Source organism: Pithys albifrons, chromosome 13, assembly GCF_047495875.1.
Source record: "Pithys albifrons albifrons isolate INPA30051 chromosome 13, PitAlb_v1, whole genome shotgun sequence".
Taxonomy (NCBI): Eukaryota; Metazoa; Chordata; class Aves; order Passeriformes; family Thamnophilidae; genus Pithys; species Pithys albifrons.
In genome coordinates, this window is record NC_092470.1 from 10,650,820 (window position 1) to 10,672,138 (window position 21,319).

The following is a 21,319-nucleotide window of genomic DNA, read 5'->3' on the forward strand; positions in this document are numbered from 1 at the left end:
ACCTGCCAAAAATCATTTGTGTTTTATTACCATTCACCAAAACATATCAGGTTTCCTATCAGCCATTATGGCAGTGCATTTGTCATTTTAATTTGTTGCAGCTATTTTTCGTTTTGCTCTAAGTTTTTATTATCATTTGCTCTTGGTTCTGAATCACATTTTGTGTCATAGCTATTAGTGAACTTGACTCATGTTTTCCTTCTTCTTCTGCACAGTGCCATTAAAACCTGTAACCCTGAACATTAATAGTGTTCAAAGGCCTTGCCTCTAACAAAAAGTGGATCTGTTCCTTCCCTCTTACTCTTTCATTTTAACATCTCTTGGGATAGTAACAGAATTACTTTCATTAGAAACTAACATTGTCTTAGCTGCAAGATGTCTGTGGTTGCTTTAAAAATCTTAAAAAAAACAAAGGGAGCTTGTTAATACACAAAAAAATTAATCAAATATTCAACTTCTTAGTCTAAGCTACAAGTTTCTAAATTTTAACATTCTCTAATAACTTAACCTTTCAAGTTGTTTTTTTAATGTTATGCCAGTATTTATGTTCATTATTGGCTAAAGGAAATAAAAATGAAATAAAAAATCAGTGCTCTAACAGAATCACATGATCCTGAACTCCCAAACTTGTACATGAATATAGTGCCAGGTGTGCACTCCGGGGCCAGCAACCTGGGGGTGGAGTAGTTTCTAAGTTTTGCACAGTATTTCATTAGCGTGGTTATAGCAGTGCAGTATGTACTTTATACATTTTTACACAACATTTGCATAATCCTGTCTCTCCGTTGATACTGATTTATGAGTTGGGCAGAAAAGTGAGAGAGAAATCCATCCATGAGTTATTAATTGCTGTCTGGGCCGGTAGGACCTTCTAACCTCAATTTTCCAGCAGAAATCATTAATGTTAATAACATAAGGCCCCTATTTGTGAGCCTTAAAGGAAATTTGGAGACAGGCTAAACAAAACCTAGTATAAGGAGAAAAAAGAATTCCTTATTATCAAAGCAAATAGACAGTCTTCATTTAGACTGGTCAATGCTCACACAGTCATCTTTATTTATAAAATTATTTGCATTCACCAGTGGTGTGGATTGCAGGATCCTACTGAGTTACACCAACACTACACCCCTCTAGAGCACTTAGAAACACTCAGGGGACACTTCCCAGAGGGAAGCTGTCTTCTGAAATGTGTCAGCATGAAATACCTGTAGATTTATGATGTACTGCCTGTCTTTTGCAGGTGTAAGGTGGGAAGTACAATCAGGAGAGTCGAACCAAATGGTGCATATGAATGTCCTAATCACTTGTGTCTTTGCCGCTTTTGTGCTGGGAGCCTTTATTGCGGGAGTGGCCGTTTACTGCTACCGGGATATATTTGTACGGAAATCCAGGAAAATACACAAAGATGCAGAATCGGCTCAGTCCTGCACTGACTCCAGTGGGAGCTTTGCTAAACTGAACGGGCTGTTTGACAGTCCCGTCAAGGAGTATCAGCAGAACATTGATTCACCCAAACTGTACACAAATCTGTTGACTAGCAGAAAGGAGTTGCCTCCAAACGGCGATACGAAGTCCATGATGATGGACCACAGGGGACAGCCTCCGGAATTAGCTGCACTTCCAACTCCTGAATCTACACCAGTTCTTCAACAAAAGACTCTGCAGGCTATGAAAAGTCAGTCGGACAAAGGGCATGGTAACCTCAATGCTTCACGAAAGGAAACCCCACTAAAAAGCCCTCAGTTTTTTCCTTCCAGTCCTCCACCCCACTCTCCCCTAAGTCATGGACATATTCCTAGTGCTATTGTTCTTCCCAATGCTACCCATGATTACAATACATCTTTCTCAAATTCTAATGCGCACAAGGCAGACAAAAAGATGCAACATATTGATCATCCACTTACAAAATCATCCAGCAAAAGAGACCACAGGAGATCTGTTGATTCCAGGAACACCCTGAATGATTTTCTGAAACACTTAAATGAAACTACTAATAATCCCAAAGCAATTATGGGAGATATTCAAGTGGCCCACCAAACTTTAATGCTGGATCCAATGGGCAATATGTCTGAGATCCCACCTAAGGTTCCCAACAGGGAGGCGTCTTTATACTCTCCTCCATCAACTCTTCCAAGAAACAGTCCTACAAAACGAGTGGACGTTCCCACCACTCCTGGAGTACCAATGACCTCTTTGGAAAGGCAGAGAGGTTATCACAAAAATTCTTCACAAAGGCACTCAATATCTGCCCTTCCTAAAAACTTAAACTCACCAAATGGTGTTTTGTTATCCAGACAGCCAAGTATTAATCGTGGGGGGTACATGACCCCCACGGCAGGCACAAAGATGGACTACATGCAAGGGATGCCTGTCAGTGTTCACCTCCAGCCTTCCTTGTCCAGGCAAAGCAGTTACACGAGCAACGGCACCCTTCCTCGTACAGGAATAAAGAGGACACCCTCCTTAAAACCTGATGTGCCACCAAAACCCTCATTTGTTCCTCAGACAACTTCAGTCAGACCACTGAACAAATACAGTTACTAGGACTTGTCTGTGCTAAAATGAGTGTGGCATTGACCTGTACAGGTTGTGAGATGATGTTGTGGTAGACACATAAGACAGAGACTTGCTTGTTATTAAGGAGAACCAAGTGGCCAAAGAAACTGTCTTTACTTCAGCAACATCTGTGTCTTGCCACGTGTAGCTGTAGCAAGACTTCATGTACTTGCTACAAGCAAACACAAAAAAAAAAACAAAGGAAAGTGCTGGTCATTACATTTCTTTTGTTTGGAGCTAAGGAGACATGTAGCACAATGGGGTGGGGGCTACGTTACTGTTCTAAATAGCTAAAAAACAGTTATTGGGGAAAAATCGGTAAGCAAATACTTGAAAATGGGTTCCATTTTAGACTGCCATTAAGTGTGGTCATTCCCATTAAATGTGAACATTTCACTATGTATGCATTCACCTTGCCTCTTGCACAAATGTCAGAAAATGGTAATGTCTCAATGAATAGCTGGGTTAATAATCAATTTGCTGGAATTCAGTCTCTGGCCCAACTGTAGCATTATTATTTTTTTTCTCTCCATGTGTGTGGCATTTTGGTTTTGCCACAAATAAGCTGTGCGTGTGTGTGGATGTGCGTGTGTACTGTACACACTAGGATGTACTTAGATTCCCATTGCATCTTTTATGCTATGGAATTGTTTACATTGAGCATGACTGAACAAACAGATGACTCTGCCTTCTGCAGCCCGTTGAGTTCAGTTTGGAGCCAGCTAAGGATGAACTGCGCATCTCTGACAGCCTCCTGAGTGGTAACGCCTTGATGGAACAGTCACCCGGTGAAAGAGTGCAGATGTGTTTAATTCTTCGTAACTCTGTTCTGCTGCTATTGATTCAGAGCTGTGCATTTCAAATCTAGTGTTTTGGGCTGGAACGGGGGAGTTTTACTGTGTTTCCACAGTGCCTCCATCCAATACCTGGCCACTGTGAACCTGAGCCCCTGTACTTCTCATTGAGGGCAGCTAATAATCAACTCATTTGGCAAACGCCTGTGTAACTGGAGGAGGTTACATTTTTGTTTCATTTAATAATGCCCTTCTCAATGATAGACTCTTGTCAATAAAAAACAAACATTAATTGGCCTGGCAGAAGCAGTCCGTGAAAACTCAACAGTAGTGCAATCAATTTGTTTTTGTTGTGTAAAGTAAGGTTTGTTTTTTTCCAAAGTCATGCAGGTAATGACAATATTTTGTAAATATTATGTGTGAGTTTACCTGAATCTGTGCATTTTGTGCCTTATTCATGCAAATGATAAAAGTACTAAAAAAAAAATCAAATCTGTCAAGTGTTCTCACTATAGCACATATCTCCCGCGGGCCAGTTGTAAAACCTCTCAACAGCACCCCAAAAAAAAAAAAAAAAAAGGATAAACTGCAAGAATAATTAATGGTAACTAAAGGCAGCCTACAATCCAAGAAGACAGCAGCATTAAATCACCTTACCATGATAAACATTCCACTCCAGCTCTCTGAAGGATCAAACAGTTATAATGTGAAATCAAATGAGGTTTCTAGGGTAATGGAACACCTGCTAAAGTTGTGTAAGCTATTTAGTAGGGTTTACAGTATCCACTTGCAGCTGATGTTCAACACAGATGGCTATTTTAGCTTGCAAACTACACACTACCACATTGTTTATTGAACATAACTATAGAAATAACCATGGCAGAGGAATATTCATGAATTAGTGGGACAAATAACTGCAACGGGTTTCAGAGACGGTGGAGATTTATGTTATGTGTTCAAAGGGGAGAAAAGGTTAGTCACTAAAAACTGGATCTCTGTTACAGAACAAAGAATAAAGGATAGAAGTAGTCATTTCTTCTTGTAAGGCTGTAAGGGACATTTATTTCCTGAGACCTCTGGATCCAAAAATCAATGATCTTTCTTCCTAAACACTTCTGTCTTGCAACTAAAACACTACAGATTAATAACTATTAAAATGTACTCCATTGTCAAAAGACACAAACTGATCTGAATTCACTTTACAAATATTAATACAGACTTGTGTGACCCGAAAGATAAATGTATGTGAACCCTGATAACCTCCTGTAACATTGTGCTGCCTTGTAGATGGTAATGTGAGTTCTCTCAGTATTTATGTTGAAATTTCTAACATTCAACCTAGTCCTTATTCTGTTAATTTAATAATAAAAGATGCTTTATCCATTTGTGCAAAGGTAAACGCAGATTGTATCTTTTTTAATGGTACGGCATAAAAAAAGTAACCCTTAAATGAAGCTGCTCTATACTATAGAGTACTTTAACATGTATAGATATCTTGTAAACTTGTATTGTGGATGTGTAAATAATACGTTCTTTGGGTTTTTAACACCGCATGTAAAGTCAAAATAAAATATTCCAATGTACCGAGAGTGTGATTTCATTATTAGTGCAGCTGGTTTTGGGGATGTTGTTGGGACAATAATGGAGGAAAACCTCTGCTTACCTTCAGCAGCCCCATGAGGAAGGCACGGAGCCATCCAGTCCTTCATCAGCCTTACGGGAATTGCAGAGGTGACACCCTGAGTCCTTCATTTTCTTGGGCAGCGCTGAGGGCCTGTAGCGACTTTCAGCCTCCTGAAGTAAACACAGAACATCAAAGTAAGCACTGAGCAGTGGCAGAGCTGTGTCCCCTATGCCCTTATGAAGCCTGTATTGGAGCTTGATCCAGGTTCCACTGGGCTCTGGTTCCTGCAGACCTTTCTTACTAAGGTTGGAAAACACCAATTTTGTGCAAATACTGCATGATCTTGTAAAAAGGTAATGTGTTACTTCTAAAATGCAGACTACAAAAGATAGAGCTAATTACTGGCAAAATTAATTGCAGAACCACATAGCAAGACATTCCTAAATACTTATTAATACTTAATAATTGAAATTCGCATTTCAGGCAGACAGTAAAGCCCAACAGAAAAATATATGCTGTATATTTAGGACATGCTGACACCACAAACATTTTAAAATAAGGTAATTTAGTATCAGAAAACAACTATAATGTACTCTTGCAATTAAAAGTTGATTTTAGATAATGGGTAAATGCTATTTTTTATGAGATTATGCTGTCAAGGTATTAATCATTTGAAATTGCAGAGCATGTTTTAACAGTACATGGCACCTAGTTGTATCTTACAAAAAAAAAACCCAAAAAAACCCAGTGCTTAAAACCCCAAACATATAATAGCTCAATATGTAGTTTTCTAGTGCCAAAGAAAATTTATATTTCTTTTTAGTGGTGTGTCATATTTTCTTTCATGTAATGTCTTTATACATGAAATGAAGCATCAGACAGACAGCTGTCATACACTGCAAGCCTGTGCTGCTTTTCCACTTTCCCTGTGACACCAAAGTGTCAGCCAGTGTGGCTGAAGGTGTTCCTTCCATGGAGGGGCTGCACCATTTGAAATACACACCTATTTGAGTCATCTTCAGTCAGGCATTAAAGGTCGTGAGAAAATTACAAATATCTATTTTAGTGACACGTAAATGTGCATCTGCAACACAAAACCAGGGATGGTTTTTGTTCAGAAATGTCTGTATTTTATCTAAAATGCATCAAGTGACCGTTTTCCAGAATTATGTGTTTTGGTTTATATTGAACCAGCCTTCCCTTTGCCAGAGTGATGTGGTGGCTGGATGTTGTGGCCAGACCATCATCTCTCCAAACATCTGCTGAGCTCAGTGGTGGGTGCAAACACCACAGAAGTCTATGAACACAAATATTTACCATTTTTTAGAAAAATAAGTACAAGAAAACATCTCCCTTTACAAACAGAGAGGGAACATGGCAGCCAATGGTTAAGCAGCCATACCAGCAACTTCTTAGCTGCTTTGTGTCCAATGGTGATGCCACAGCAGCCACCTACACACACACCCTTCTGAAAGGGAATTGCAGCAATAAGGAAAGTTTAGCAAGGAAAGAAACAAATGCAGGTTCAGGTTTTCTCCTCCAATGCTCTCTTGGGTCAATTGTTTGGTTTTAAGCATCCTAAAGTCTCTGTTGAAGAACAATCCATGGCTACAGCTGATGAGCACATGAAGGGTGCTTGATATGGGTGGGCAGGATCATCCTGGCAAGGGGAGGGCAGAGCACAGAGCTGGCCAGGGCTGCTATGAGCATGGGACAGCAGAGGAGAGGCTCCTGTTCATCTCTGGCTTGCTTTGGTTTTTGTACAAAAACAACATTTTGAGCAGAACACAAAAGGGCTACAGGCCCATCCTAGTGAGATGATTGCAAGAAAACCAATTTGTACAGCTGTGAGTAGTTATCTCTGTGACCGTGCTGCCAGCACAAACCTATGGCCTTTTAAATTGGGGTTTTAAAGTAATCAGAGTAGTCAGAAAAATCAGGATGCCTCTGTCTTAGTGCTGTCTTGCTAATGACTCACTCTGTGACCCTGGGAAGATTATGCAGAGTTTATGCAGTAAATGGCTGCTCAGAATGCAGTGGGTCTGTTTGTAGCATTTCCTATTTAATGTTTCCTTCTCTCTTTGTGATTCTGAGCACCAGCAAGGACATCTTGCAGGTAAATAAAGGGAAGGAGAAATACCTTCCCATCTGGGAAAGGTTAGTATTTGCAGGAGTAGGGAGAGTTGGTTGGTATTTCCCCAGGTGCCTATTAACTTCATGGCATGGAAAAATATTTTTTAAAAATTGATCATGACAAAATACCTCATAAATACAGCATCTGGACTTCAGCTGGGATGTGCAAACTTTTCATATAAAAAGCAGTACCAGGAGACCAACGTATCAAGACTGCCTTTGTTGTTCAAATGTCATCATATCACAGCATGAAAGAGCAAGAAACCAAAGGATTTGGAAGGAAAAAAACCTCATATTAAATATTTAATTAGATTCAGCTTTGCTCAGACAAGTAGAGATTCTCACCTTTTTATTCAATCCTACTAAAGTTCAACTGATGGGAGGGCCTGACTCCAGACCAGCCATTGCTGCCTTCTTGCAAACATTTTTGTAGGCATACTGCATTGGCCTGACACACATCTGAAATTATAATCTGTGCTGAACTCTCGACTGAGAAACTGTTTCCACTCTGAAATGAAATGAAATTTATTGGAAGCTCTGATTTTATTGGTGCGTTCTGAATTCATCTGATGCCTGATTTATGGTCAGCTCACTTGCTTTTTTCCTACAGTCACTAATAGCTTTTCTGAGCTCTGCTCGTTAAAATTGTAACTAGATCCAAGTCTGTGTCCTACAGTGAAGGCTGCTGACCAGAGGAGAGATGCCAGAGGGTCACAGTGTTTAGGTAAGAGTTGAGAATTCCCTGGGTTGCAATGGTGACCCTGTGTCCTCTCTATCAGACCTGGTGCCTCTGCCCTTCATGTCAGTCAGAGCCAGCTCCTGTCATGCTTTAAAGAGTACGGAAGGAGAAGAAAATATCCCACATGGACAAGCTGTCCTGACAATTTTCAGGAATGATCCCCATTTGTCAACAAAAAGACAGTTTATGACAGAAGAACTTGAATAGCAAAAAAAAAAAATAAAAAATCACAACCCCCAAACTGACCTGCACACACCTTGCTGTCCTTGTTTTGACAATCAGAAACCATTTTTCCAGATCAGAGTCTCACTGACTTGCACAGAAATAAGCAAAGAGTTACAGTTTTTTGATGAAGGCCCATCTCTAGGATCATACCTGGCTGTAACAGCTGTCTTGTAAATTTTTCCAGTAGCTGACCTTAGCCATTGGCAGAGGCAGCCCATGAGCTCACTGGTTTGCTTCTGCACCACTGTGACAGCCTGGAACATATGTCTGCTCCTGCACAGAAATGGACGGCTGCCTAGTAGCAGAAGAAAGGTGGCAATTGGCTTTTAATTTGGGTCACTTCAAGCACAGGGTTATTTCTCAAATCTTTGATTTACAATACTGGCCTCACATGAGGAAAAAAATAATCAAAAGCAGATCAGAGCAGATGAATCATAAAAGCAATGCACAAGCTTAGCTGCACCTTCCATTTCTGCACAATGAATATCCATCTGATTACTCAGATTTCCTCGGGAATACACATTGGTCAATTAACAGCCTAAGTTGGGGTTTTTTTGTTACAGACTAATGGCAAATATTTATAATCAGGCTGTGCTGTATAACCACGAATGGCCATTAGTCACAGGTTATTGTGCCTGGCCAACGATTAGGTGAGAGAGCAGCACTCCCAGTATTAATGCTGCATGTGAGAATTGATTTCTGGGAAAGCCTGTGCATGCAGCTCTGCCATTCAGTCTCTGCCACCGTTAGTGAGGGTGAAATACCGACCCCATCGAGGGAGGTGGCAGAGCTGGCTGGGGCCAGGCCCTCACCCTCAATCACTCAGACGTTCCTAGAAAGCAAATGCTAAGGAGGTGTGAGCAAGGCCAAAGCAAAATGGGAAGCACCTCTGCAGGAAAACGCTTGCTGGAACAGGATGCAGCCCCAACATCATCTCTGGCCACATGTGTTTGATAAGGAGATCAAGGCTTCAGGGTAAGAAAAATGTCTCTGCAGGCATGGCCTGCTATTTCTGGTTGGTGGAGAGTTTCAGCAGGTACTGCCATGGAAGCTGAACAGGCTTTCTTAGGCTGGCTGACATTTTGTGTCTGGAGTCCTCATCCCTGGACCACAGTGTGTGTGGCTGTATGTCTGCTTTTAAATTCACTAGAAAAGCCCACCACGGATTAGACTTAACTGGGACATAAGGTGCCAAATACCAAGCTCCCAGGAATGAGAGAAAAGCCATGCAAAGGTGCCACAGAGCTCACTGAGACTGCTGTAGGGGGCTGCTGATGCTAACATAAGCAGAAGGTGTTTTGTGGTGTCATTTCTATTGGTAGCACTCAAGTCAGGCATATCAAGATATCAGAATCACAAAAACACAGAATGGTTGAGGTTGGAAGGGACTTCTGGAGATCACCTGGTTCAAGGCCCCTGCTCAAGCAGGGCCACCTGGAGCTATTCACATATTCAAGAAATCACTGACATGAATTAGGACTCTGGACTGAATGGCAGTAAAAATGATTATGCACCCTTAAAACCCTTTTTAGGAGAACTTTCAGATTAAGTAGGTCTTCTTGCATATAGATAAAGTCTTTCTTCTATCCAGGCTAAAGGGCGTTTGGATATTCAACTACTATTTTTATTGCAGCACTTACCTCTCTTTGACAAGCATAGAGTGCACATCTCCAATAGTCCCTCACTGTTCAGATCCCAGAGGATTCTGCTGATCCTAACGCACAATGTACCATTCTCCAAACGAGTCTTTCATCTGAAGTGACATCACGATCAAAGGCGAGGTTATACTGAGTGCAACGCACAGTGAGGAAGTCATGTGATGTTTCAGAGCTGCTTCATTACTGGGATGGGTAGTTCAGAAGCACTTGAAAATGACATTTTACTATACTTGATATGTTCCATATTACAAGCATTCCTTGCTAGTTCCTGATGCTTCAGTTAAACTCAGTACTTGGTAAAAGACCAGATTTGCTCTTCCACAGGAACAAAACTCCAGGCAGAATTTCTCCCCATACCCTGAGGGAGGGAATATGTCTCAAAGGGCTCTAACAGAACATATTCCAGGCCAGGAGGGATAAAATATCACATAAGACACAAATAGACTTTTTGTCAGATTTCAGATGAAAACAATTTAGAAACCTGTCATCTCGATTTCATGGCAGGAGGGAGGAGTAAAAGTTTGCCCTGAAACTGGCTGACAGAATGGACTACTTTATGATGTTGGTTTCTAATAAAGCTTTGCACAAATACCACCCAGCTAACAATGTCAGCAGTTTCTAAATCCACTACTGGACCTTTTACACTCTTCCTTGTGTTCTCTGAAACATAGTTTAGCCTGTTCTGTGCAGAACAGTAACTAACCTGTCATGAAGCTGCACTTTGGAATTCTATTACTTAAAACTACTCATTTGTTTTTTCATAAAGTCCTTCCAATGAGATCTTCTCCTCTCCCTAACTGCTGCTTCATAGGATATTCCAGCCCCACTCCCCTCTGCTTCAGATGCGAAGTCAGGTCAGGATCAGAGGAGCCCCCTTCAAAATGTCAGACTGCACCTTGTTACATCACCCCATCTCACCTCCAAGCTGGTCACAGCACGCATGACAAGACAGAACCTTCTCCAGGATGGTTCTCTGTTAACGCCTCATATCTAGAATGGGTTTCTCCATCTCATAATGTGACTGGGGTGTTTGCATTTGTAACTCTGAAAATTTCCCCAAATCTCCATCAACCACCCATAAGTAGCTTGTCTATAAGAGGGTCAGAGCAGTGGGGCAATAGACCCACACCAAACCAGGAATCTGAAAACAAGTCTGGAAAACCAAAGAAACCAGCAGAAGATACATGTCTAAATGCCACTCATGCCTTTGAAAATCCCCTCAGCTGTTAGGCATATTTAATCCTTGCTCTCTGTTCAGACATTAACAAAGACGCCAGCTCTGCTGTGCAACACTCCCCCTGTAGACACGGGGAAGACCCATGGCACCTCTGGGCAGCATCCCAAATCCCATAATCCCAACCCAAAGGAGCTACAGACCAGTCAGCTAATGCCTCTCGATTTCAACCAATAACCACAAACCTACGAAGTCCCCAATACCTTATTTAAGTATTTCTGAACTATCCAAAGATACAGAATGTGTTTCCATTTTGGGGGTTATTTTCCTCACTGGCTGATTTGCTGTTACGGCTGTTGTTTTAAAATAAAGCAATTCTGCAATACTAATAAATCTGTTTGGATTTTTCCCCCTAAGATTATTACAAACGTTGACATTAAATGTACTAGCCTGAACTCACTTTCTGTCTGATTTAATAAATTTATGCCAGCCAACCAGCAATTTTTTTTTCATTAACCCTGGAGGTTAAATGGAAGTTTACTGAAATGAGAATATGTTAAATGAATAATTTCTCTTGGCTTCATTCAGGAAGTCTCTCTCTTACCCCAATAATCAGTTCAGCTGCAAAGAGATCAATAAGGTCTTTCAATTCAATGAGTAAAAGGCATATATTAAAAAGTTGGTAACAAACCTGATAGACTAGAGAAAATATTACAGCCTATTATGGTGTTTTTTGACACTAAATCTATCTGCTAAAATTCTTGAGAAAAGGTTACTGCCCATACACTAATATTGCCAAATGGCATAATTTGTTAGTGTTGCTTGAGGAGATTTTCTGGCATTTATCCACAAACACAAGTCTTGTCTGTTAAAGATTCATTAGAGGAGAAAGCAGACTTTTAATCCTGAAACAAAAAATAGCTTTGGAAGTCAACCATTCTTAGGTCTTCCCAGCCCATAAATGGGCACAGCAGGTTATCCTCCCTAGACTACAAAATCTCAGGTAATGATCCTCCCTTTCCCCTTTAAGGAGTTCCCCAGCCTCACAGCTCACCAGGCCCGGTGTGTGCAGCCCCAGATACACTGACACACCTCCTGGCCACTTTTGCTGGGAACCTGTCTCTGCGTAGCAACTGTGTTTTGCTCACCTCAGGAGTGCTCACTCAAGACAGTTCAGCACAGGTTATTGAGGAAAGATTAAATTCACAGTGATTTAGTATCAGTCTCACTGAAGGACATGTAACAGTATAAAACACTCTGGTTATACTCTCTTTTTGGCTGTAATTACACTGATAGTTCTAGATCATTAAACATAGCCATCATCACACTTTTATCAATCTCCTAAACCAGACTTGCAGAGTCACAAGTTTTTAAGAGAGTTGAACTGTAACAAGAACTCAATGACAGCGTCCATGGCAGAACACTTCCAGCAGGGCAGCCAGTGTGTTTGCATCCATCACAGGAGAATTTCATGCTGCAGAATCCTCTGCATGGATTTAAACCCTCAGAGAGACAAAAGTTTTGGTTTATTCCTGTGATATTTCAGTAGAACAGCAATCATCTAGCAGATTATTTCTGGCTATGTCTGGCAGGAATTTGCCAACATTGGTTCAGTTCTTATCGCAGTCCTGAGTTTTCCTCAGTGGCTCCATTTTGTTCTTGTTAAGTAAACAAGACTAGCACTCAGAAAAGTGCTCAAAGTAAAGCTCTTTATATTAGGTGCCTGGCTGAAATAAGCATTTCAATTAGATTCATTAAGTAAGTTATTACTTGTTAATTGAATAGCAACAGACTGCTAAGGATCACTTATTGAGGTCTAATAAGTATGTAAGAGTGAAATCTACTCTTCATGTAATTCCATCAGCAATAAACTAGTGTAATTAGCTTCTTACTAACAAACTTAAATTGTGGAGAATGTTGAGGCAGATAATTGCCACTTAGGAAGATACCTATAGTAAGTTAGTGCAGTATCAATTAACATACTTATGAAATGTCAGTTTAAACTCTGAACAAATAATTGATACCAATGGGCTTGGGTTACTTAGTTAAAAGCTATTTAAGTGCTTAAACTTTCATATTAAAAAAGAAATTAAGACAAGTCCTCTCACTGCTCTTTTCAAAAAATTATTACATTTGCCTCATTTCCAGGTGTATAACCTATGAATTATCTGCAATCACCACAGTAGGGTCTCTGGTATACTGGCTGTGCACACTGACACTTGTGGGTGGTTCAAGGACCAGTTGGCGAGGCTGTGTCTGCTCAGGAGCCTGCTTGCCTCTGACCCCTCTCTCCCTCACACCTTCTGCAGGTTGTTTAGCAACTTATTTTCACAGAACTGTGCTTCCAAAGGAGTGTTAGTCATCCAGAGACCAGTTAATCCCTACTCCTTACATTTCAGCAGATTCAACCACCTCTCCTCATTTCCAGTTTGATTAAATTAAGGTTCATAGCTGTTGACTATGAAGTCTCATTTTATACATAGGGAATCTGAGGCACCAAAGCAGTATCTTTAATCCAAAGATGACACAGAGACATCACAGTAGCTCCGGAATCAGTATCTTCTCCAAGATCTAGTACATATGATACTTTTATATGTCATTTGGACCAATCAACCAACCAGAGCTGATAGAGCAAGGGAAACACAGTAATTGCCTGGTCAGGCAACGGAACCAACCTTCATGCCTGCGATCTTACCACACAGACCCAACTCTTCCCCTGAATATTCTCCAGATCTTCTGAAAAGTCTTTGCCTCCCTGTTAGAAGTGGGAATCCCTCTGCTCACTCTTTGACTCCACATGGAGTTTAGCCAAAGGAAATGAAGCATTTTGCAATGGCACAGGTTATTTGGAGGACTTCTGTTTGTATGCAAAGCTTGAGCCTTCTCTCCCAACAGAGGCCTTGGGAAGAAGGTAAGAAACACACTTCAGGAAGCAAAGGCAACTCTTGGTGTCAGAGGGGATGGACTGGAGATTCAGTGAAGGTGTTTGCCTGCAGTGATGCCTGGGCAGATACCCAGCAGGAGAAATGAAGGACAGCAGGCAAAGAGTCCCCAGCTGCACACACCAGGGTGTGGGGCAGACAAGGTGGAAGAGAAGGGGACAGGGCTGGGGTCTGAGCCTGGATGAGAAGGACAGGAGGGCCAGGAAACAGGAAGCTATTGGCAAGGGTAGTACCTGCCATTTTAAGGGTAGCTGTGCAAACCACTTTTAGAAACTTCTATTTTAAACTGGGTTCACCACTCCCCCTTCCCCACACACAGAAACACGCACTGATCCATCATCTATTTAAAAAAATTGTCAGCATATCCCTGTCAGCTAGAAGTGTGATTTTTTTTCAGCTATGCCAGCAAAAGCCCTAATGTAGACATAGCTATAATATGAGCAAAAGGGGAAAAAAAGTTTTCTTTTTGCCAATACAGCTTCTTTTGCTCAGGCAACTGATACGAGCTATATTTTTGCAATTTTTTTCCCAGTGTAAGTTTCTGCACTCTGAGTGATTGCACTGTCAATGCAGCTGTGCACTAGGTTCAGAAAAGGTGTCCAGAAGACCTTAAATTGTGTTTAGGAAAGGACAGCACCCAGCACTGTGAAATCCCATCAGTGTCTGGAGCTGGTAGTTATGGACACAATAAAAATACAAAATAATAATTAATTCTGAGTCCAGCATTCCCAGAATCCAGAGTAATGGTAGCCAAATTTTTCTCACTTCCCCAACCTTTCTCAGCAGCAGCCTCAACCCACTGCAGCATTGCAGGTAATCAATGTCTTCTTAGAATAAATCATATCCCAAAACTTACAGCTGACTCAGTGTCCAGTAGCTGAGAAGTATGGGAAGGACTTTTCTCCTCTGTATGAATGGAACAAAACTTAAGCATTTAGGAGGAAAGGCAATCTCAAATTATAAATAATGCAGAAACTCCAACATACCTTTTAAAGCTTCAGTCCTCTTATAATTTAATGTTTGAAATGCTATGCTATTCCTTTGGAAGCCTTTTCTGATGATGGTCTATCTTCCTAGACACCTGAATAATGTCTCTCTTCCTCTTGTAACATCTTCTTGGACTACTCCTCATGCATAGTAATGTTAATAGTCACACAGCTTTCAGAGACATTTTTCTTCCTTTAAAAGAAAGCCTGTTTTGTTCAGTACCTTGTCTCCTGCATGCCCCTTTCACTGTGTATGTACACATGTCTATTTACTGCTGCCCATTATGAGCTGTTCATGTTCCATTTAGCAGCATGCAGGAGAATAAGACTAATTGATTACCTATATTGTATAAATAGTAGCAAAGCAAAAATGATACAGGCAAGATTATCTTGCTATTATGCTGAATCTTGTACAACTATATATGTAAGCATAATCCCTCCCAAAAGAACTTATACTATCATTAACTGGGGACCTTTTGCATGTGAAATGGACTTAATACCCAGGAAATAATACAGCAGATGATACCATATGCAGTCATGTAGAAGGGTATATTTCATACTACCTGACCACCACAGAGTTTTACAGTTCTTTACTCAGAGAAGATGAATTCAGATTCTATCAACTCCTAAATGAAATAATGTAAATATAGACAATAGATAAGTATTAGGCTCATTTGTCAAGGGAACCTAGTTAATTCACCTCAGGTCATGAAGCAAGAAAGGACAAGAAAAGCAAATGGAATCCAAAATTTAACTTTTAGTCCAGTCCTGTAACTGGTAGGGGCCACATTCATGTTTTGTGTTTCTAAGTTATTTTTAAGCACCTTCTCAGTCATCGTTAAATGTTAAAAGGATCTTGTATCTTTTGGAAAGGGTGCAGTTGAAGATCCTAGCTATTTCCAAAGCTTCCTGAAATAGAAATCCTCACGTGTAAATGGCCAGTATAGAATTTCAAATGCATTTTATATAAATAATTCTGGTAGGAAACCTGGACTAAAATCATTCTAATGACTTTGATACAAGTGCACAGTTGGTCTATGAACTTGCAGCCACTGCAAAGAGTAATCACATTAAACTGAACACTATTCCAATGGCAGCTGACAAAGAAATGTACACCAAACAAGTCAGCTCTGTCCTCTCCTGCTTATTTAACCAGTGTTCCTGCTGCATTTAATATTATCACTATAAAATCCAGAGAGAAGCCTTCTCCTTAAATACAATCTTCAAACAAGGTCCTATGCTGCATTCCCAGAAACAGTCACACACTATTAAAACATAGGAAGCAAATTATAAGCAAGAGCTTAGTATAAAGGTGAAACATGCAGACACCTTCAAAACATTGCATGTGATTACAGCAAGTGCCATCATTCACTTTCCCTTTGAATTGATGTTAACAAGTAAAGCATTTTACTTGTCTTTGTTTACCAGGAGAACATAAATACTGCATAAACTACATCATCTTGCCAGCTAAGCTTTGTCTGCAGGATGGCAGCTTGTTCTAACTGTGTGTATACTTTCAAAGAGTTGAAAGCTCAGTGGTTGAGCAGGAACAATGTGGCATGTAATATACATGTGAAATGCATTTTTCATTAAATAAGTACTTGAGAAACCCTTAAATCTCAGCTGGAGATTGCCCAAAGGTCTGCACCGCTCAGCAGGATCTATCTCCAACAAGTATTTCATGAAACACCTGAAGTGAGAGCCTAAGATCCTAGTCCAAATAAAAGCTTCCTAAGGGATTTAGAGCCACCTTTCCTAGGAAGAGTACCACAAAAGCATTTAGGTCTTTCTGAGGGGCCAATGTGGTACTGGACAATCCAGCAATGCCCTGCCTAGGCCTTCTATGTGTTCTGGCTTCCCTAATTTTGTCCCCAGAAGCCCCTCTTGCTCATGTGCCAAGTGGCTGCTCAGAGTTCTGCAGACTCCCTTCAAGGAGCTGCTGCCCCACACCTGGGTGCACTAACGCCAAACCTCCTAGTGCTGGGATCCTGTTGGAGCCTTCCTGTCAGTGATTTATCATAGTCAGGAAATACAGCATTGCCAGGCAGTGCTTTGTGAACACTTACAGTGCCCAAGAGCTCTGCAGGGCCACGTGGCTACTTTGGGGTAATTTCATACACAAAACCTTCAAGCTGGCCCTGAATGCAAGCTCAGCTACAGCACCAAGTGGCTTCTCGTGGATATTCTTGCAGAGAAAACAATGAGTGGTGTCAGTGGAATATCTTGTAGTATTCTGTGCAATTCCACGGGCATGGGAAGAAGTTCTGACCTGAGCCTCCCAGCAGGTAAGCATAGGGACTTTGGCCAATTCAACATGAGCTGATGTAAACTCAACTGTTTCAATCTGTCTATAATGTGCTGATTCTGCCTCCTCCAGAGCTGCAAGCTGGCTGGAGACCTGTTGTTAGGACCTATGGATTCAGCGAAAGGTGGAACACTTTCCACTGGTTTTATGCAAAGCTGAACCTGGGCTTATGAAAGAAATGACATCATAATACCAAAATATATCTTTCAGTCAACCCAAGGATGAAACGCCCTTAGTGCTTTTGCCTTGCTTGAATACCCCAGTTCTGATTCCCCATTTCACATGGAAGCAAACGGAAAAAATTACATCCCTAAGCACAGCTACTCTGTCTGATATAAATTGGGCTGTGCTCCATAGATTACTGAATGAAAAATGAGCATCAAGTACCTCCATGCAGTGTGTAACATCTGGAAAAAAGTTATAGAGCCATTTTCATTATTTTTTTAGAGGAGAAGAGAAAACTGTAAATGGTAGAAGGTATAAGAGGAAATTCTAACAGATTGTACATCGTCAGGGACTCTATTTCCAGCTGTGGCAAACCTGATAATAAAGCACACTATCACCTCGAAGCTCAAACATCAGCAGAAACAAAGCTGCCCCCATGGAGAGCTTCTATGCAAGGTGGGCTTTCAAAAGGGCAGCTCCCCACAGGTAAGAAGCATCCTGGATGCTTTGGAGAAAGTCTGAAAACATTTAAAGGATCAAGGTATAGCCTTGAGTGTGATATTCCTTTTTTTGTTTCTTTAGGGGAGGTTTTCCCTTTTTGTGCATTAAATAAGAGAGTGAAGACACTTTACTTACAACAACATTCTCGATAAGCACATATTCTTAGGAGAGTAAAGCAAAGATGATTAGAAAGCAAAAACAAAGGAGACAGGAGAAATTCTAGGGACAAAATGTTCTTGACTAGCTGTAGAGGAAAAAAATCGAGAGCTGCAAAACAGCAGCCTCTGTTATTTGCAAACACGTACCAAGGAAGCTGAGAATAGATCCAATGACAGCTGCAGCCTAATTGATAGGAGACTCGCCTAACAGGTTGTCAGACTGCTGCGTGGCTTCAGTCCAGGCCACGTTGCTGGAGGCACAATGTTAGAAATACTGACAAACGTTTACTAAAAATAAATAAAAAATATTCCAGGGCAAAGGGAAATATGGCTCCAAGTGACTACTTGCAAAACTGCGTTAGATCTCTAGGAAAGAGGAAAGCAAGCAGCAAAATGTGTGAGAGTCCCCCCAGGGCCTGCAGGACAGACACAGGCAGCCTGCCAAGGCACTCCAGGATTGTGCTGCCTGTCAGGAGCATTGGCTCTGGGTGTGCTGAGAGCAGACCTCCACAGAGGCAACAAAAATAACTACCAGATCAGCAAAGAGCACAATCAAGAGAGTTGACCAGCTGCAAAAGAAAAATACATTAGATGTATAGAGATTGAACTGTTTAATGGTAGGAACAAACCACAGGGGCAAGTCTTTGGATTCTTTTTTTACTCATGAGGAAAAGGATATATGGCTACCTTGGTGAGTGGGCATGGGAAGAACTGTGAAAGAGTTGAAAGCGGCTTAGGTACAGCCCTCAGCCATCCCATGCAACACACTCACAGCCAGTCACATTTGGGAGTCTTTGAATGTATTCAGCTACATTGTAGGACCGAAAACTTAAAAGAATCATTGGTCTTGAGCTCCCAAGTGAGCAAGGCATCCAAACGAGCTGCAGAGCACACAGGTGAACAAGGAAAAGCTAAAGCAGAGGGGGGGGGGAGGGGGGGGAAGCCATATGGATGAAAGCCTGTTATGACTGTGAAGGCTGCTCTCTTTGAAGGAGATCCAACCTTGGTAAAGCTGAGACTCTGTGTGGGAGGGAAACAGTCTTCCGAAGGCAACACCCAACACACTAAGAGGCACTTAGGGTAGGTTTATTACTGTGCATGTGTGCACAGAGGGACCTCGAGCCATGGATCCACAGTCCTTCTGGATTTACTAGGACTACTAAACAGACAAGTAAAGTCAATGCCTGAAGAGCCCTTCCACAGCAAGGGGAACAGAGCCGAAAAAGCCAGCACTGGCTGAGCAGTCTTCAGCTGCCCCCTGTCTCTCCCTGCTGGCTCAGGCTACTGCACTTGACACTTATCCATTAATCTCTGCTTAATAGTGAAGATGATCAGCAAATTAACACATTCAAAATTCATTCCCCAAAAAATATCCATTCATTTCTATAGAAAAGAACTTCAGAACAAGCACTTGCTTTACTTGGTCACCCCCGGTATTGATTTCTGTCTCTGAAAATTTCCAAAACAGTTACGAAACATCCATAAACAACATTATGCAGAACTAACCAAGTAATTTTATATCATGAATAAACTCGTAAACCACCCTGTCTTCACACGCTGCAAAATAAAGGCAAAAGGCACCAAGGAATAATTTGCTGCTCTTTCCTTTATGGAAAAGTGACATTAGGTCTTTATGATCCCTGAATTAAAACTCGGAGAGCACTGAGTTTTTCCACAGCAGCATACAGAGATCTAACACAGGGCCACCATGAAAATTAATGGAGCAGCCACATGGCTAACAACTCTCTGGGGTACATTCCATATATGCTTCTCAGCATTAGAGCTAATCCATGGGTGGCTAAGGAGAACAAGAAAATTACTCACAAGTGAGGGAGGTCTGGATGAGTGAAGTTCACCACAGCCAGGGGTGCTGCTATGTGAGAGTGAAGCACATAAGGGGCTTCAGAGGTAAGTTTCTGCAGAATCTGAAATCCCAGCCTGCTCATCCTAATCTGCCCATGAAGAGCAACTATTAGAAGGCACTTCTCTTTTACTAGGCTAGTTCCAGTATGGAAAATAGGGAATAACAAGAAATTCAGAGCAAGGATCATGGAAAAAATAGTTACCAATAAAGAGAGCCAGAATTTTCAAGAGTCTTGTGCTTGGTGGATGCCTGTAGACATTCAAACACCCAGTTTATGTATGCAGGCAATTGAGAAGACTTTCTGAAAATTACAGGAGGAGGTGAGCCTATTTGCAAGCTTTACAGCCATGCACCTCTGAATTGTGCACATTCTGAGAGTATCAAATTAAGACAATTAAATCACATAAAACTCTGCTACAAATTCACAGCCCCAGATCTGGCTTAAAATATTAGATACCCCATCTGCTTTTAACTGTAATGAAACCCTAGTCCCTCAACTATGAGGAGTGTAAAGTCCTGTGGAAGGTTAGTCTTCTGCTTCACAAGGCCCAGTGCTCAGTACATTTCAAGGTGCTGCGTAGGAGAAGAGACTGTAGACAGAACCACTATTTTTGTATTGTTTATAAAATGGGCTCCCTGAAGAGTATACTTGCATCACATTTCTGCAAGTGTGGAATTACAGCTTGTGCTGGAAACCAAGCATCTCAATTTTTCATACAGAAATTTTTTGCCCCCGATAAAAGCCCCTGACCCAGATTGGATGAAATTTAGAAGCATGATCCCCTTATTGACTTTTATAGAAACAAGACGGAGCTCTATATCAGCTTTTATTTAAGGCAGACATGTTCTTTTGTACTGTGTTTTTTTAACTTCACTAGACCTTAGAAAGCATTAAACTGTTTTGAATTCACAACAATACTCCTTAAGTAGTGGACTCTCACCCCAGAGACTAAGGACGCCAGAACACTGACCTCCCACATCCAGTGATTTTGATCACGAGTTTTTATCCCAGAACTGCAGGTCAGGTTTAGATCTCAGCTCAGTATATAAGCACATAGTGGGAGTGAGGAGTTATTTTCTAGGGCACATGAGTCAAATGCTCCATGCTGATAGAGAAAATGGTATGGTTTCTGAATGTAAAGAAGTTGCTGCTTCTTTTCAGCCAGCCCACTTCAGCAGAAACCTCTGTAGGAAATAATGTGGAATCACTTTCTTACTGAGCAAACTACTGAAAGATCTTGCTTATTGACAGGGAGCAGGAGATGCGAGATAGCAGAGCATGGGAATATGCAAATACAGTTTGGGATTTTACAATAAAAACAGCTTTCTCCTTTTAAATGGAGCAAACTGTGCTTAGTCCATTTCCCCAGACAGCACAATCAGAATCTTTGAAGTGCTATAAATTATTCATAAATTGCATCTGTGTCATTCTAAGAAGTCCATCTCACCACAACAATCGAAATTCAGAAAAGGGCTGTGCATGTCAGAAGGGGAC

General features: G+C 41.2%; 1 protein-coding gene and 1 long non-coding RNA gene across 9 annotated transcripts in view; one reads left to right on the top strand and one right to left on the bottom strand.

The window, feature by feature from the left end:
* Nucleotides 1-4,933, top strand: part of SEMA6D (semaphorin 6D) — a 251,320-nt gene extending 246,387 nt beyond the window's left edge. For all 8 annotated transcript variants that reach the window (XM_071568758.1, XM_071568756.1, XM_071568760.1 and 5 more), the window contains one exon: nt 1,241-4,933. In XM_071568758.1, coding sequence (XP_071424859.1) covers nt 1,241-2,544 — 1,304 coding nt within the window. In that variant the 3' untranslated portion in view covers nt 2,545-4,933. The remainder of the gene's footprint in view (nt 1-1,240) is intronic.
* LOC139678152 (uncharacterized) overlaps nt 1-21,319 on the bottom strand; it is a 66,719-nt gene that overhangs the window by 11,224 nt on the left and 34,176 nt on the right. The window contains exon 2 of the long non-coding RNA XR_011698976.1: nt 5,014-5,144. This is a non-coding gene — a long non-coding RNA (uncharacterized lncRNA). The remainder of the gene's footprint in view (nt 1-5,013; nt 5,145-21,319) is intronic.